Source organism: Bufo bufo, chromosome 9, assembly GCF_905171765.1.
Source record: "Bufo bufo chromosome 9, aBufBuf1.1, whole genome shotgun sequence".
In the NCBI taxonomy this organism is placed as follows: domain Eukaryota; kingdom Metazoa; phylum Chordata; class Amphibia; order Anura; family Bufonidae; genus Bufo; species Bufo bufo.
In genome coordinates this window covers 167624546-167640517 of record NC_053397.1, presented here as the reverse complement: position 1 = coordinate 167640517, position 15972 = coordinate 167624546, and the positions used below count along the sequence as shown (strand labels likewise).

Here is a 15972-nt window from a genome sequence, read left to right as displayed (position 1 = left end):
TTAGAAGGTCCTCCTAAGTCAATAACTGGAACAAGGGGTTCAGATTAGGGGACATTGCCATTAATTCAGCATGTAGGACAGTTAATTAGATATAAAATGTACTATTATCAGTTTCATCTTGCTGTACATGTCTATGTGTAGGTAGAATGATTATTTTGACACAGCATGCGGACTACTCATGAACGACTAGACAAGTCTGAGCACTTCTGCTATACATCACAATGTCTAGATTCAGCTCAGTTTTGCCAACAAGGGCCAACAACAGCTTGAATGCAAGATTCCACATGAAGGTAATGAGTATATTCATGGTGAGACAGAATGACTTTGCATGTTGTGGTCAACGATAGGGCTTTCAACGATTTCGTAACTATCTAGATATCTACTATCTACATAACTACTCCAGATAAGATAAAAAAGTGATTTTCCAAATAATTTAAGGAATTTCTATTGATCCTATCTTCATGAGATTGGTTCTGTCACATGGTAAATCATTATGTCTATGGCCAGTGTAATGCCAGATCATCCAAATTGTTCTTTGCAGAGCATAGTTAAGGATCAAACTTACCTTCTTTGCACTCTGGATCATTTCTCTCACAACAGCCTTTATGGTGGGGGCATTTTCCTTAGGAGGGTGGGTATACACAAGCATCTGGCTAACCCCTCTGTAATATCCTTTATCGGGCCAGCCGAGGTCAAGAGGTGGAATCTCTGTATCACTGAGTGCAGGCCAGTATTGCAGGGTGGATTCTTTCTCCTTCTGCTGCTTACTCGCCTGTTGTTTCGTTGGTTTCTTTGGACTATCAATTTCATATTTCTTAAAGTCACATTTCAGGTCTGTAAGTTCCTTGGTAGAAAGGAAATCCTTTATTTCTTTCTCCTTAATGTATTGTCTGTAAGCCTGGATCCCGTTGTTGACTAGAACTTCTAGGCACCTCCTCTGGTCCTCGCTGTAGTAGAAGTAGACCATGTTCTCCGTGATCTTCTCATTAACATGGTCATCTCTCAAGCACAGAAGCTGTGACTCGGCCATAGTGTTCTTCCTCTGACTGCCTGCTCACAGTAAAGACTTACATTATGTACGAGAGGGAGTGGTAAGCTGGAGCTCACCTGAGACCAATCCCTCACTTTCACCCAACCTCCAACTATTCTCTCAGCTGCCAAACGGAACAAGCAGTTGAACCTGAATCCTGAAAGAAAACCACAATCAATAAAACAACTGGATAACTAGTAGAGGTTACACTAAAATCATTAACATCTAACTCTATCTAATTCAGTGGTTGACAGAAGAATATAAAATGTTTTATGAAAATATAATAATATCTTTTAATGTAATAAATACAAAGCTACGTAACTTCCTGAAAGCTCTGCTCAACTTTTTTACCAGCAGCCTCCAGGGAAATATGAATTCATAGGAGACAATGTGGTACCGGCCTTTCCCAGCGCTGTTGTCATTTTGTACTGATCGGCAGGGATCACATTGATTGAATCCCCACTAATTGGACATTGAATGCATAGTCTAATGATTTGGCAGCAATGTCTGTCATGAGAGAAAACCTTAAAGGGGTTGCACAAGCCGTACATTGGGCATGTGACCCTAGCCTGGCATTAGAACCCACAGCGCAAGTGCAAATCTGATTCTCTCACTATTGATGTGCAAAGAGATTCGGACTCACCCATGTGCTGCGGGTTCTAACTCCAGGCTAGGTTCATGTGCCAGATGTACGGATACCTGGATAATCCCTTTAAAGAGGACCTGTGACCTCTCCTGACATGTCTGTTTTACAAACTGCTTGCAATCCCCATGTAATAAAAATTCGGGAGTATCTATCCTTGACTCTATGATGTGCTTTTCCTCTATTATTCCTACTAGAAATTTAGGAGTGAATTGGGTTTGCAATGAAGGTCCAGTTGGGGGGAGGGTGTGTCCCTGCACAGTCTGACACTGGCAGCACTGATTGGATAGTGTCAGACAGTGCAGGGACATCCCCCTAACTGCTAACACCCAGCTGAACCTACATTGCAATGGGCCCATTTGAGATTGCCTGCATCACTCCTATTTATAGGTGAAGAGAACCTGTACAGGTTCACATCACCGTTTCATTTTCCATTCTTCTGATCCGTCAGAAGAACAGGGGGAAAAAAACAGGATCCTGTAAAAAAAAAAAAAAAAAAAGAATCCTGTTGCACATTTGGCATCCATTTGAGCCATTTCTGTCTGAGATCCTTTTTTTAGATGGAAAAAAAAAAAGTCCTGCACACAGGACTTTTTTTTTCAGTCTAAAAAAAAAAAAAAAACAATCTCAGACGGAAAGTGACCAAAGTTGCAGAATTGATGCACAGGATTCTTTTTTTTTTTTTTTTTCACAGGATCCTGTTTTTTTTCCTGTTCTTCTGACGGATCGGAAGAACGGAACTTAAAACGTAGATGTGAACTCTCCCTTAGCAAACAGGGGTGTAGGGAATGAACGCAAGGATCATAGAAAGGAGTTGGAGGTCAAACAAGCACTTAGTCCTCTGGCCCAGGTGGTTAGTGGTGTGGAAGTCCTAAACAACATCAGAAAGGGACTCTTTTTTAAACATTGCTATAGGACGCCCTCACCTCTATGTATAACCATCTTCAGTTCCCATATACACAGTAAACACGGTAGTTAATTATATGTTTAATTCCATCATTAATTCTTCCCTCATAAACCTGCGATGAATTCTAATTATAAGCTGGTAAATTAAAATCCTTCCTGCACTACCGTATTCAATTAAAGTTCCAGTATTAAAGGGAGCTCCTTTTGAGCGGGGTATTTGGGTACTTCCTTCGTATGGCTACTGACTATTTAGCATGACCTATTTGTAAAGTTGAGTAGTCACTCCTTGCATGTCTGGACATACCTGTTTTTGCAATGAGCTGGAACTGTCTTCTCCGTAAATCCACGTTTGGCTTTGCAGGCAGTTCAGAAATATCAGAATAAAGCTTCTGGAGCTCTATTGCGTGACCGGTCACATCTGAGGTGGTTTTCTTTTTACTTTCATTATGATACCTGGACTTTGAACTAGAACCTCCCTGCCAGGAGGACAGCAGAGATTGCCATTGTCCTCAGTCACAAAGCATAACATACTGTTTTAGTATCTTAGGATATATTCTGAAGATTCCTGGTGGATCAGGTGGTTTGCAGTACTTAGTACTAATCGTTGTTCAGTTGTCATGTCACTCGTATTGTGCCCATTGCTTTAAAGTACTGGCCCAAAATGCTGTAATTGGGTTCGCTACCTGCCACATGCCGCCTAAAAAATAACTGCGGTATTGTTGTGTGCCAGAGGAGCCTGGGTGCAATTGCTACCTCTGTACCTCCTTTATCCAGCGACAGATTTGTCATTTCTGGAGCTCCAAGCAAAGTTATGTTTGGGGACCCCTGTTGCACCACTGAGCTCCACCCTGTAGCACTGCTAAACTTTGCCCATCACATTGTTAATATGGTGACCTCTATGTGTCACATTATGACACCCCCCTTATGTAACAATCACACATTATAAGGCCCCCTTATGTCCCCCCAACACAATATGGTGCCCCTTATATTCCCCAATTCAGAAGAATGACCCCTCATGTGCCTTAACATGATATGGTACCCCCTGTATCTAAAATGAATACTCATCTACCCCACGTTCCCACAATGAATGGAGCTGATCTCTCACTGCAGATATGCTTCAGTCTGTCGGGCGGCTAGGTGCGATATCTCAGGGTTTATCGTGGAGCTAATGGCTCCCTGCTTCACCATTGTATTCCTGAAGACGCAGAAGAAGCTGAAAGTGGTATGGCTGCCAGAGGAATCTGGCTGCTAGGGGCAGGAGGGAGCCCCCATCATCTTTGAGGCCCCACATAAATGTGTGGTCTGCCCCTGCGTGGTGGCCAAATCTGCCCCAGCGTATAGAAACATAGAAACATACAACATGTACTTAGCAGATGAAAGGCTAGCGTGTATGGGGAGCTCCCAACTCTCCCTGACAGATGATGAGTTTTGTATTTGAATTTCAATACCCAAATCTTTCGTTATCTCAGAAGATAAGCCCCTGTCAGAGGTCTTCTCTCGGACCATGAATAATATATGAATACATAGTGAAATCGGTCATGTGTGTTTATGGGGGAGTCTGGAAAGATAGCTGTCGGCATAACGTATGATGGGATGACAGCTATTGTACATCTAGGAGTGCAGCGGACTGGACCGCAGGGGCAGTATGTGAGTGCACGGTGGGCTGATGGGGGTAGTAGTCGTACTCACGGTTTTGCAGCTCCCTGGGTCGGTGTGCAGTGATGAGGAAGACAGCACTAAATCCTCCGGGTCACTCTCTATTGCAGGGAACACCAGCCAGATGGAGGTTGAGGTGCCATTGATGGCATTGGGTATGCTTCTGGTGCTTTGGTGGCTAGGCCCCTTTGTTCGTGACGCCAGCACCGCGAGGTGCAATTAGGAGATGATGTGGAATAAGGAGACCAAGTTTCTTAACAAATTCCCAATACTTTACTGAAGCTGATCCAAAGGTCATCAATGTATGCAAAAGTCATTTACAGCAAGGCAGCTTTTACAGTGATTCAGATTAATTCCCAGAAGTTTCATAAGGGGCAGTTTTCTATGACAATCAATATTTCTCCCTTGTTTCTCCATGCTGGAGGGATGTACTTTCTCTGCGGCACTGTATAATCATATACTTATGTATCCTCTCTAGGAATACTATATTCTGACAGATGGCCTTTCTGTCGTTGGTTATGGTGGGCAGCTTGTAGCTTAGAATCTCTCCACCTAATGCAAAGGAGACTAGAGCCGGATAAACAACAGTTACCTTCCTTTGCCAATATTCTCACTCCCTCTCTGAGTTGCCTGGTTCTTCTGTAATCTTTCCCTTCTATGGGCTGGTACATGGAACTAACTTTGGAGTTTTTGTAACTCTCCAAGATGGCTGCTGAGGTACAGCTTTGTCCTCAGACATCACACACACACTGACCTTCTTCTCCTTCTCCTCTGTACTGTGTGCAGGGTGGAGTCAGCCCTGGGAGGCTTGTTAGAACCTCCCCCTCCCTATGCAACTTTATTGGAAATCATATACAAGCACAATTTACATGAAACACAATCACAGTATTAAAGGGGTTTTTCGCCATTTTCACCCAGGCAGCCCCCCTGACTTGAGCATCGGAGCAGTTCATGCTCCGATGCTCTCCTTTGCCCTGCGCTAAATTGCGCAGGGCAAAGGCATTTTCTGGAGTTACGGTGACGTACCAGGCTCTCCATGGGACTGCCCTAGTCTGTAAAAACGGCTAGGGCAGCGCTAAAGCCCGCCCATCAGAGCCGGTGACATCACCGAACACACTGCTAGGCGGAAGCCTCCGCCCGGCAGTGTGTTATTGTAAATACAAGAGCCCTTGCCCTGCACGAGCGCATTGGAGCATGAAATGCTCCGATGCTATCATCAGGGGGGCTGCCTGGATGAAGTTATGGGTATGTCCGGGTTCAGCTCTGAACCTGGACAACCCCTTTAAGAAGTGTGTTTCGGGACACTGCATCAGCACCTTCAGAGATAGTTTATTTTATTGTTCTTGTGGCCACCATAGTTTCTTTTATAAGAGGTACAATAAAGACATTTTGATTTTGGCTATATCATGTCTTCTTGCAGCTGCCTTTTTTCACTTCGATAATTATGAATGTTCACTTTTATTTTGGTTTTATGAAATACTATATATAATAGAAAGTTCAAAGAAAGTTGTACATTTTGGACAATATTTTTATGTTGGGCTGTGTCCACATCTGCCGGCATTTCAGTATTCTTATCCAACAAAGGATTGCCATAGCCAGACTCCATTAGAGGCCCACAGATCCCATTCACTATAATCCATTCTGCCGGATAAAGAAATACTGCATATATGAAAGGGATCCATCGGGCCCTGGTGGTGTCCTCCGATGCCGGATACAGCAATTACAGTATTCTGTTCCCCTGCCAGAACGGAATACCGGAATGCCTAGCGCAGACACATATTTCAAACTCGGGGCCCTCCAGCTGTTCCAAAATTACAATTCCATCATGCTCAGACATCCTACAGGCATGCTGGGAGTTGTAGTTTTGCAACAGCTGGAGGCCAGTAGTTTGACATCCCTGCCTTAGGGCTCATGCACACAAACGTATTTTTGGTCTGTGTCCATTCCTTTTTTTTTTTTTTGCAGCCCGTATGCGGAACCATTAATTTCAATGGGGGCGCAAAAAATGGAAATGAGCATTCTGTATCTGTATGTCCGCAAACAAATAGAACATGTCCTATTCTTGTCCATTTTGCGGACAAGGACAGGCATTGTTAGAAAGGATTCGCCCAAAAAATTTGTGCAATATGGATGTCACACGGACGTCATCCTTATTTCTTGCCGATCCGTGTTTTGCGGACCCCAAAATACATACGGTCATGGGCATGAGCCCTTAACCACTACAGGACCGCCGTACGCAGGATTGCGTCCTGGCGACGGCCCTGTTATTCCTCCTGGACGCACCGGCGCGTCCTCTCGCGAGAGGCGAGATTTCCTGTGAACGCGCGCACACAGGCGCGCGCGTTCACAGGAACCGAAGGTAAACGAGTGGATCTGCAGCCTGCCAGCGGCGATCGTTCGCTGGCAGGCTGTAGATGCGATTTTTTTTAACCCCTGAAGGGTATATTAGACGCTGTTTTGATAACAGCGTCTAATATACCTGCTACCTGGTCCTCTGGTGGTCCCTTTTGCTTGGATCGACCACCAGAGGACACAGGCAGCTCTGTAAAGTAGCACCAAACACCACTACACTACACCCCCCCCTGTCACTTATTAACCCCTTATTAACCCCTGATCACCCCATATAGACTCACTGATCACCCCCCTGTCACTGATCACCCCCCTGTCATTGATCACCCCCCTGTAAGGCTCCATTCAGACGTCCGTATGTGTTTTGCGGATCCGCGGATCCACAAAACACATACGGACGTCTGAATGGAGCCTTTCAGGGGGGTGATGACCCCATATAGTCTCCCTGATCACCCCCCTGTCATTGATCACCCCCCTGAAAGGCTCCATTCAGATGTCCGTATGTGTTTTGCGGATCCACGGATCCGCAAAACACGGACACCGCAGATCCGCAAAACACGGACACCGGCAATGTGCTTTCCGCATTTTGCGGATCCGCACATTGCCAGAACTATATAGAAAATGCCTTTTCTTGTCCGCAATTGCAAAAAACGCAGTGTTCGCCCATGCTGGGTGAGAGGAATATCTCTGTAAATTGACAACTTTGTATAAAAAAAATTAAAAAGTTGTCATTTACAGAGCTATTTCTCTCACCCAGCATGGGTATATGTAAAAATACACCCCAAAACACATTGCCCTACTTCTCCTGAGTACGGCGATACCACATGTGTGACACTTTTTTGCAGCCTAGGAGGGCAAAGGGGCCCAAAGTCTAACGAGTACCTGTAGGCTTTACAGGGTTGCTCACAATTTAGCCCCGCCCAAAATGCCAGAACAGTAAACACACCCCACAAATGACCCCATTTCGGAAAGAAGACACCCCAAGGTATTCGCTGAGGGGCATATTGAGTCCATGAAAGATTGAACTTTTTGTCACAAGTTAGCGGAAAGGGAGACTTTGTGAGAAAAAACAAAACAAAAAAATTTTACGCTAACTTGTGCCAAAAAAAAAAACCTTCTATGAACTCGCCATGCCCCTCACGGAATACCTTGGGGTGTCTTCTTTCCAAAATGGGGTCACATGTGGGGTATTTATACTGCCCTGGCATTTTAGGGGCCCTAAAGCGTGAGAATAAGTCTGGAATCCAAATGTCTAAAAATGCCCCCCTAAAAGGAATTTGGGCCCCTTTGCGCACCTAGGCTGCAAAAAAGTGTCACACATGTGGTATCGCCGTACTAAGGAGAAGTTGGGCAATGTGTTTTGGGGTGTCATTTTACATATACCCATGCTGGGTGAGATAAATATATTGGTCAAATGCCAACTTTGTATAAAAAAATGGGAAAAGTTGTCTTTTGGAGAGATATTTCTCTAACCCAGCATAGGTATATGTAGAAAGACACCCCAAAACACATTACCCAACTTCTCCTGAGTACGGCGATACCACATGTGTGACACTTTTTTGCAGCCTAGGTGGGCAAAGGGGCCCACATTCCAAAGAGCACCTTTAGGATTTCACAGGGCATTTTTTACACATTTTGATTTTAAACTACTTCTCACGCATTAGGGCCCCTAAAATGCCAGGGCAGTATAACTACCCCACAAGTGACCCCATTTTGGAAAGAAGACACCCCAAGGTATTCCGTGAGGAGCATGGCGAGTTCCTAGAATTTTTTATTTTTTGTCACAAGTTAGCGGAAAATGATGATTTTTTATTTTTTATTTTTTTTCTTACAAAGTCTCTTATTCCACTAACTTGTGACAAAAAATAAAAACTTCCATAAACTCACTATGCCCATCACGAAATACCTTGGGGTGTCTTCTTTCCAAAATGGGGTCACTTGTGGGGTAGTTATACTGCCCTGGCATTTTAGGGGCCCTAATGAGTGAGAAGTAGTTTGAAATCAAAATGTGTAAAAAATGCCTTGTGAAATCCTAAAGGTGCTCTTTGGAATGTGGGCCCCTTTGCCCACCTAGGCTGCAAAAAAGTGTCACACATGTGGTATCGCCGTACTCAGGAGAAGTTGGGCAATCTGTTTTGGGGTGTCATTTTACATATACCCATGCTGGGTGAGAGAAATATCTCGGTCAAATGCCAACTTTGTATAAAAAAAAAGGGAAAAGTTGTCTTTTGACAAAATATTTCTCTCACCCAGCATGGGTATATGTAAAATGACACCCCAAAACACATTGCCCGACTTCTCCTGAGTACGGCGATACCACATGTGTGACACTTTTTTGCAGCCTAGGTGGGCAAAGAGGCCCACATTCCAAAGAGCACCTTTAGGATTTCACAGGGCATTTTTTACACATTTTGATTTCAAACTACTTCTCACGCATTAGGGCCCCTAAAATGCCAGGGCAGTATAACTCCCCACAAGTGACCCCATTTTGGAAAGAAGACACCCCAAGGTTTTTCGTGATGGGCATAGTGAGTTCATGGAAGGTTTTATTTTTTGTCACAAGTTAGTGGAATATGAGACTTTGTAAGGAAAAAATAAAAAAAAAATCATCATTTTCCGCTAACTTGTGACAAAAAATAAAAACTTCTATGAACTCACTATGCCCATCAGCGAATACGTTAGGGTGTCTACTTTCCGAAATAGGGTCATTTGTGGGGTTTTTCTACTGTCTGGGCATTGTAGAACCTCAGGAAACATGACAGGTGCTCAGAAAGTCAGAGCTGCTTCAAAAAGCGGAAATTCACATTTTTGTACCATAGTTTGTAAACGCTATAACTTTTACCCAAACCATTTTTTTTTTACCCAAACATTTTTTTTTATCAAAGACATGTAGAACAATAAATTTAGAGAAAAATTTATATAGAAATGTAGTTTTTTAAAAAAAAATTTACAACTGAAAGTGAAAAATGTCATTTTTTTGCAAAAATTTCGGTAAATTTCGATTAATAACAAAAAAAGTTAAAATGTCAGCAGCAGTGAAATACCACCAAATGAAAGCTCTATTAGTGAGAAGAAAAGGAGGTAAAATTCATTTGGGTGGTAAGTTGCATGACCGAGCAATAAACCGTTGAAAGTAGTGTAGTGCAGAATTGTAAAAAGTGGTCTGGTCATTAAGGGTGTTTAAGCTAGGGGAGCTGAGGTGGTTAAGAAGGTCCACTAATGATAATCTAATCAGAGATTCTCTTGCTGCTGGAAGCCCAAACAATAAGATGTAAACTGTGGGGGAGCTTGGCAGCAAGTGTTCAATATCCCGGAAAGGTTTACTGATAGCAGAGCAGAGAGATAAGAGAAGTGACAGGACACAGAGTTTAGATTACAGGTTGAATTAACCCTTTAGGGTCAAATTGGCTTCTCAAGGAGATATATATGTTAAAGGCATCCCTTCTTCTGTCTCATTCAGTAGCTATATAACTATTGAGAGAGATGTATTTTTTTTAAATACATTTACACATTTAACCCTCCATTTTAATTATATTATTTACCCCAGTGTTAAATTCACACCCCCTGGATGCTTGTTTTTTCCTACAGTGGGGTAGATAATTACACACAGGGTTTTAAAGAATAAACTTCCTGACTCAGACCAAGAGCCGACTCAGCGACTCAGCAAGTGAATCGAAGCATCTGTGCATGCGCGTTGCGCAACCTAAGCTTCGGTTCACTTGCTTCTTGTCAGCTCAACGAATGAACCGAAGATTTGATTCATGAATCGGATCATTTGAATGAACTGATTCAAATGAACCGATTCATTTGAAAGATCCGAACTTCCCATCTCTAGTTTACTCGCAGTAAACCTTTCCGGCAACCTGTAGCAGTGTCCCCTTCTCGGCGCGTGCGCACAGTGCAAGAAGAAGCCGATGCCAGCATTCCGCAACGGCGCATCAGGCTGAGCGGGATCTCAAAGCGGGAGGAGGGGGAGGGAGAGGCGGCACTTAGGAGTAGAAGGCGGCGCTAGGCACGAACGGCGATGCGTGCGGCCGGGCACCATGCATCCACAGACCTCCCCTGCTTGGGCACCTTAATTCAATGATTGACAGGTTAGTAAAACCTGTTTTTCCGCAGAATAAAGCCACAAATAGCTTTTATAAGGCCACCTTAGAAATCAGAATGCTACCCTGGACATGAGCATGTGTTTAGCTCACAGGGCTTATAGGTGGTGACAGAATCCCTTTAATCATATACATAAATAGGATAATTTGGGGCAGGGTAATGAGCCCAGTCCTCCACACCATAGAGCAAAGTGTGCAGATACTGCATGTGTTTGGAAAATGTAATAAAAAGTCAGTGAAAGAAAAAAAAAGAAAACCTCCCTGAAATGAGTTTTTGCAGGTTGGGATGTCTGCAGTACATTAGTGTTATACACACCTATCAATTGCTGATAATATCTACTAATTGGCTTTTGCAGCACACCAATCTCTGTTGTTCAATCCATTCTGCATATGCATATAGCTGGAAATCAGGGCGGACATAATAAAATCTAGATTTATCTGAAATAATGGGCGGAATATTACGGTCTATTATAACCTTGTTTAACCTCTTCCTAACATTTGACATAAATGTCATTGTAATCCTGGAAGGGGTTTAAAGAGCCTGCTCCAAATATGGTGCGTGCCATTTGTCTTACTGGACGATTGTAGACCAGTTCATTGTTAGGCCTCTTGCACACGAACGTTTTTTTTTTCCGTTTCCGTTCCGTATTCGGACCGTATATGGAACCATTAATTTCAATGCCTTCCGTTTCCGTATTTCCGTTCCGTTCAAAGATAGAACATGTCCTATTAGGGTCCATTCACACATCCGTATGTGTTTCACGGATCCGTAAAACACGGACAACGGCAATGTGCGTTCCGCATTTTGCGGACCGCACATCGCCGCCACTTAATAGAAAATGCCTAATCTTGTCCACAATTGCGGACAAGAATGGGACATGTTCTATTTTTTAGGGGAATGGAATTGCGGACCCGGAAGTGCGGATCCGGACAGCACATCGTGTGGCCTCATAGAAATGAATGGGTCCGCAATTCCGCAAAATGCAGAACAGAATTGCAGACGTGTGAACGGAGCCTTATTGTCCGCATAACAGACAAGGATAGTACTGGTCTATCAGGGGCCAGCTGTTCTGTTCCGCAAAAAACGGAATGCACACGGACGTCATCCGTTTTTTGCGGACCGTAAAATACTGAAAAAGCCATACGGTCATGTGCAAGAGGCCTTAATGAGCGTTTGCAGGGGCGCTCGTTAGCAATGATCTGGCAGCCAAATACTGCTGCCGATTACCTGATGAACGAGCAGATTTTTAAGCTTATTTATAAATCATTGTTTGCCGCTGGCAGATCGTCCTGTGTAAAACAACTAAACAGCGTGAGGACGAGTGATGGCATTAGCGATCACTCCTTCACATACTGTGGAGGAGATTGCTGCATGTAATAGCAGCACTTTCCTCCGCTAGTGAACAGGCGATTGCTAGTGAACGCTTTCCTCCTGACAATCGCCTGCTAGATTATGTAATCTAATACAGCCGTTACACAGCTGACACCCGCCTGCAGTAGCTAGGATTGAAGATAAATCCAATTCAAAATGTTGAAAAGGGTTTTCCGAGACTTTAACGCTGATGACCTATTCTCTGGATCGGATAGGTCATCAGTATCTGATCGGTGGGGGTCTGACACTCGGGACCCCCGCCGTTCAGTTGTTTGAGAAGGCAGCGACTCTCACTAAGCACAGCGCCATACATTGTATAGCGGGCTGTGCTTGGTATCGCAGCTCAGCCCTATTCACTTCTATGGGATTGAGCTGCTCCTAGGCCGTGTGACTGATGAACGTGTCGTCACTGGCCTACGAAACACTGGAGAAGGCTGCGGCGCTACTGCGAGCTTCGTTGTCTTCTCAAACAGCTGTTCGGCAGGGGGTCCCAATGTCGAACCCCCACAAATCAGATACCGATAACCTATCCAGATGATCGGTCATTAGTAGTAAAGTCTTGGAAAACCCCTTTAACCACTCAACTGTTGTAATAAATAGCAAACAAGCGATTAGACATGATGAAATCACCCTACACTGCAATACAGAAATAGTGCAGTCTATGGTACAAGTGATCAAGTCCCCTAGTAAAAATAATGTTAATAAAATGTTTTAATATGAAAAGAACAAATATTATATCAAACGGACTCATGGCACCTCCATGGATGAGTTGTTTGAAAGGCCAGAGGCGCTTGTGCAAGTACTGCAGCCTCTTCAGTGTTTGCATCGCTGTGCAAGATGTTTGTCTTCACAACGTTATATTTTTCATATGCAAACTAGCTGCCTTTACAAAAACGGAGTTATGCCACCAGATGTAAGGTAGCTGTCCTTCATTTGGTGGCATCAGAGGAGCAGCTTACTTTTCTCTGTGGAAGAGCATTGTCTGGCCCATATGACTCCTTATACCACATATGTCAAACTTGTGGCCCTCCAGCTGTTGCAAAACTATAACTTGCATCATACTCAGACAGCCTACAGCTATCAGGGCATGCTGGGAGTTGTAGTTTTGCAACTGCTGGAGGGCCACAAGTTTGAGATCCCTGCCTTGTGCCTGCTAGGTGCTCTTAATAAGAAAAAATAGTACACCCCCTCCCCTGAAATCCTGCTGGAACAGGAGGAAAAAGCAGAAAGCCTCAGAAGCCAGGAGGAGAAGTTCCCTGGATAAAGAGAAAGAGAGAAATAAAAGATAAAGACTGAGTCAGACTACACAAAGCTAAGTACAGCAGAAAGAAAGGAAAAGTTTCTATTTAAACCTGATAGTACAGCAGAGCTAGAAAGTGACAGATGTAGCAGAGCCGAGTGTGTTTGCCTGCCAGAATTTATGCCAAAGCCTGCTGGTAACCAAGACAAAGTTGGAAGATTGTTTCCTGATGCAAGTTTATTCAAGTAAAGCTGTTATCAACTTCAATACAAGTCTGGACTCAATTCATTTCTTCATCCCCTTCATCAACTATCCCTTGCACTGCTGAGGACGACTATGCCTGGGGGTTCCAGGATATCCAGGTAGGAGCACCGTGACATGTGCACAGCCACATCTATAGGGACATTATAGGCTACCCTTACACCACTCTGGCATTCCTACACCTGGGTACCACCAATACCATCTACTTAGGGGGACTTCGTCCCTCGTTGTTGAAATGCAACTGGCGTCACGACCAAAAACATTTACTTAAAAGGGACTTCCCGTTACCTCGTCCGCTGCATAATGACCCCAAAACAGCTGTCTGCAGATGAGCTACTCGCTTAGCTAAAATCCAATTTATGTTGCAAGGATTGTTTAAAAGCTTGAGCATTGACGGATAGGATAACTACTTTATATCTGGTGGCATCAGAGGCTCAGCTTTCTTCTTTTTATTTTTTTTTGTGAAAGAGAGCTAAGTTGCATATGTTTTCCCAGAGGAGTATTGTTTGGCCTATAAAGGCTGTATTACACTGGACTATATTTCGGCAGATGATCGCTAATGAGCGTTTGCATGAATGCTCGTTAGTGATCATCTTGCAGTGTTATACTGCCACCGATTGCCAAATGAACGAGCAACTGCTCGTGGATCCGGCAATTCTGATTTTTAAGCATGCTTGCCGGTGACATATCATGCTGTCTAAGGCCTCATGCACACGACAGTTGTTTTTTGGTTCCGCAAATTGTGCGTCTGCAAAAAAAAAAAACGGATGCGGCATCCGTATTGTGACATATCCTCCATATATCGTGTGACTGTGACCAAGGTCTGAAATAAGACCAAAACGTCAGGATTTATAGTAAAAGAAAATTAGGCATTTTTTCCTCAATTGCTAATAATATATGGAGGATGTCACAATAAAATGATTTTGCTTTGCATCTAAACCTTGAGTGTGCAGTGGTATTTCATTTCATACAGGCTTAAGACTTCTTATGTCTACTAGGCACCCTCCATAAGGATAAATAGTACCTCCCCTAATCATATTCTCCATAACATAAGTGAACAGTCACTAAGAAAACGACTGCGTTCTGGTACAAACATCGCACAGAGCTATGTGAACAGTAAAGGGGCTGCAGCACCAGCAAACAGCTGATCGGCAGGGATGTGAAAAGTCAGACCCACACCGATCCAATACTGATGGCCTGTCCTGAGGATAGCCATCAGCTTTAGAAAGCTGTACTCACTGTACATACTGGATATAGTCACGCTCACTTACAAAGCTTTCCACAATACTGAACTGCCATACATCTCCTTTCTTACCTCTGTCTGCCACCCTATCCATGCTTTCCATTAACGATCTATAGTAAGACTGCCTTCTCTTGAGCTGCACCAGTTCTCTGGAATGTGCTACCCTCATGAATCAGGTCAATACCCAATATCCTCAGTTTAAAGTCTGCCCTAACAACACATTTTTACGAGGGAGCTATCACATTCCCTAATCTGACTGTTCTCCATTTACCCCTCTTGTATATTATTCCTTACAACCTGATCCTTTCATTCAACTACAACCCCACCCGGCCTGCACTCCACGTCTATACATACAGAGATACCGGCTTGTGACTACCTGATGCAGCTCTGTGTGTGCTGCCCTGTCCTATAAAAGAAGGCTGGACCATTATACGAAACAAGCACCTTTTCCTTTTGTAAAACCACTCTTTCCTCATAGATTGTAAGCTCTTGGGAGCAGGGACCTCACTCCTATTGTTTGGATTGTTGATTAGTTTTGCAATGTCTGATATTGGTTGTACATGATCCCTCTTATATAAAAAGTGCCACAGAATATGTTGGTGCTATATGAATAAAGATTATTATTAACTGCTGTAAAATATACTGTATATTAAAGAGGTTGTCCGGTCCCAAAATCAACATTTTTTTATGTTCTCCTAACAACCCTCACCATCCATACATAGGCCCCCAATACCTGTTTTTCATGTATGAGCTTTCCTTCCCCCCTGGAAGACATCACATTTTCCTGGCAGATCTGTTTACTTTCTCCCCTTCTTGTTTTGTTGAATACATAACTTTATTGATACACAAGCCTGGCTTCACTGCACAGAGATGAGTCACAGGCTGGACACGCCCCCACACTGCTCTGTTTGCAGCAGCTCCACCCACTACAACTCCTGTCCATGTTACTACACCCAGACAGGAATCTACTTCTCACTCAGTGTCTAAATCCCATTACTGACTGTCCATAGGCTCTGCCCTCATGTGTATCTAATCCTATCCTATGTGATACAATCTGCTGAGCGGTGAATCTAATCCTATCCTGTGTGATACAATCTGCTGAGCGGTGTATCTAATCCTATCCTGTGTGATACAGCCTGCTGAGCGGTGTATCTAATCCCATCGAT

At 43.7% G+C, this 15972-nt stretch overlaps 1 protein-coding gene across 2 annotated transcripts in view; it reads right to left on the bottom strand.

Moving 5' to 3' along the window:
- FAM83F (family with sequence similarity 83 member F) overlaps positions 1–15598 on the bottom strand; it is a 65530-nt gene extending 49932 nt beyond the window's left edge. The window contains exons 1-2 of one of the 2 annotated variants that reach the window (XM_040407900.1): positions 15540–15598; positions 566–1187 (exon numbers count right to left, since the gene is read on the bottom strand). In XM_040407900.1, coding sequence (XP_040263834.1) covers positions 566–1030 — 465 coding nt within the window. In that variant the 5' untranslated portion in view covers positions 1031–1187; positions 15540–15598. Of the gene's footprint in view, positions 1–565; positions 1188–2883; positions 3507–15539 lie in introns of those variants that run through there. The other variant, XM_040407901.1, reaches the window with a different exon arrangement.
- Between the last annotated feature and the right edge of the window lie 374 nt (positions 15599–15972).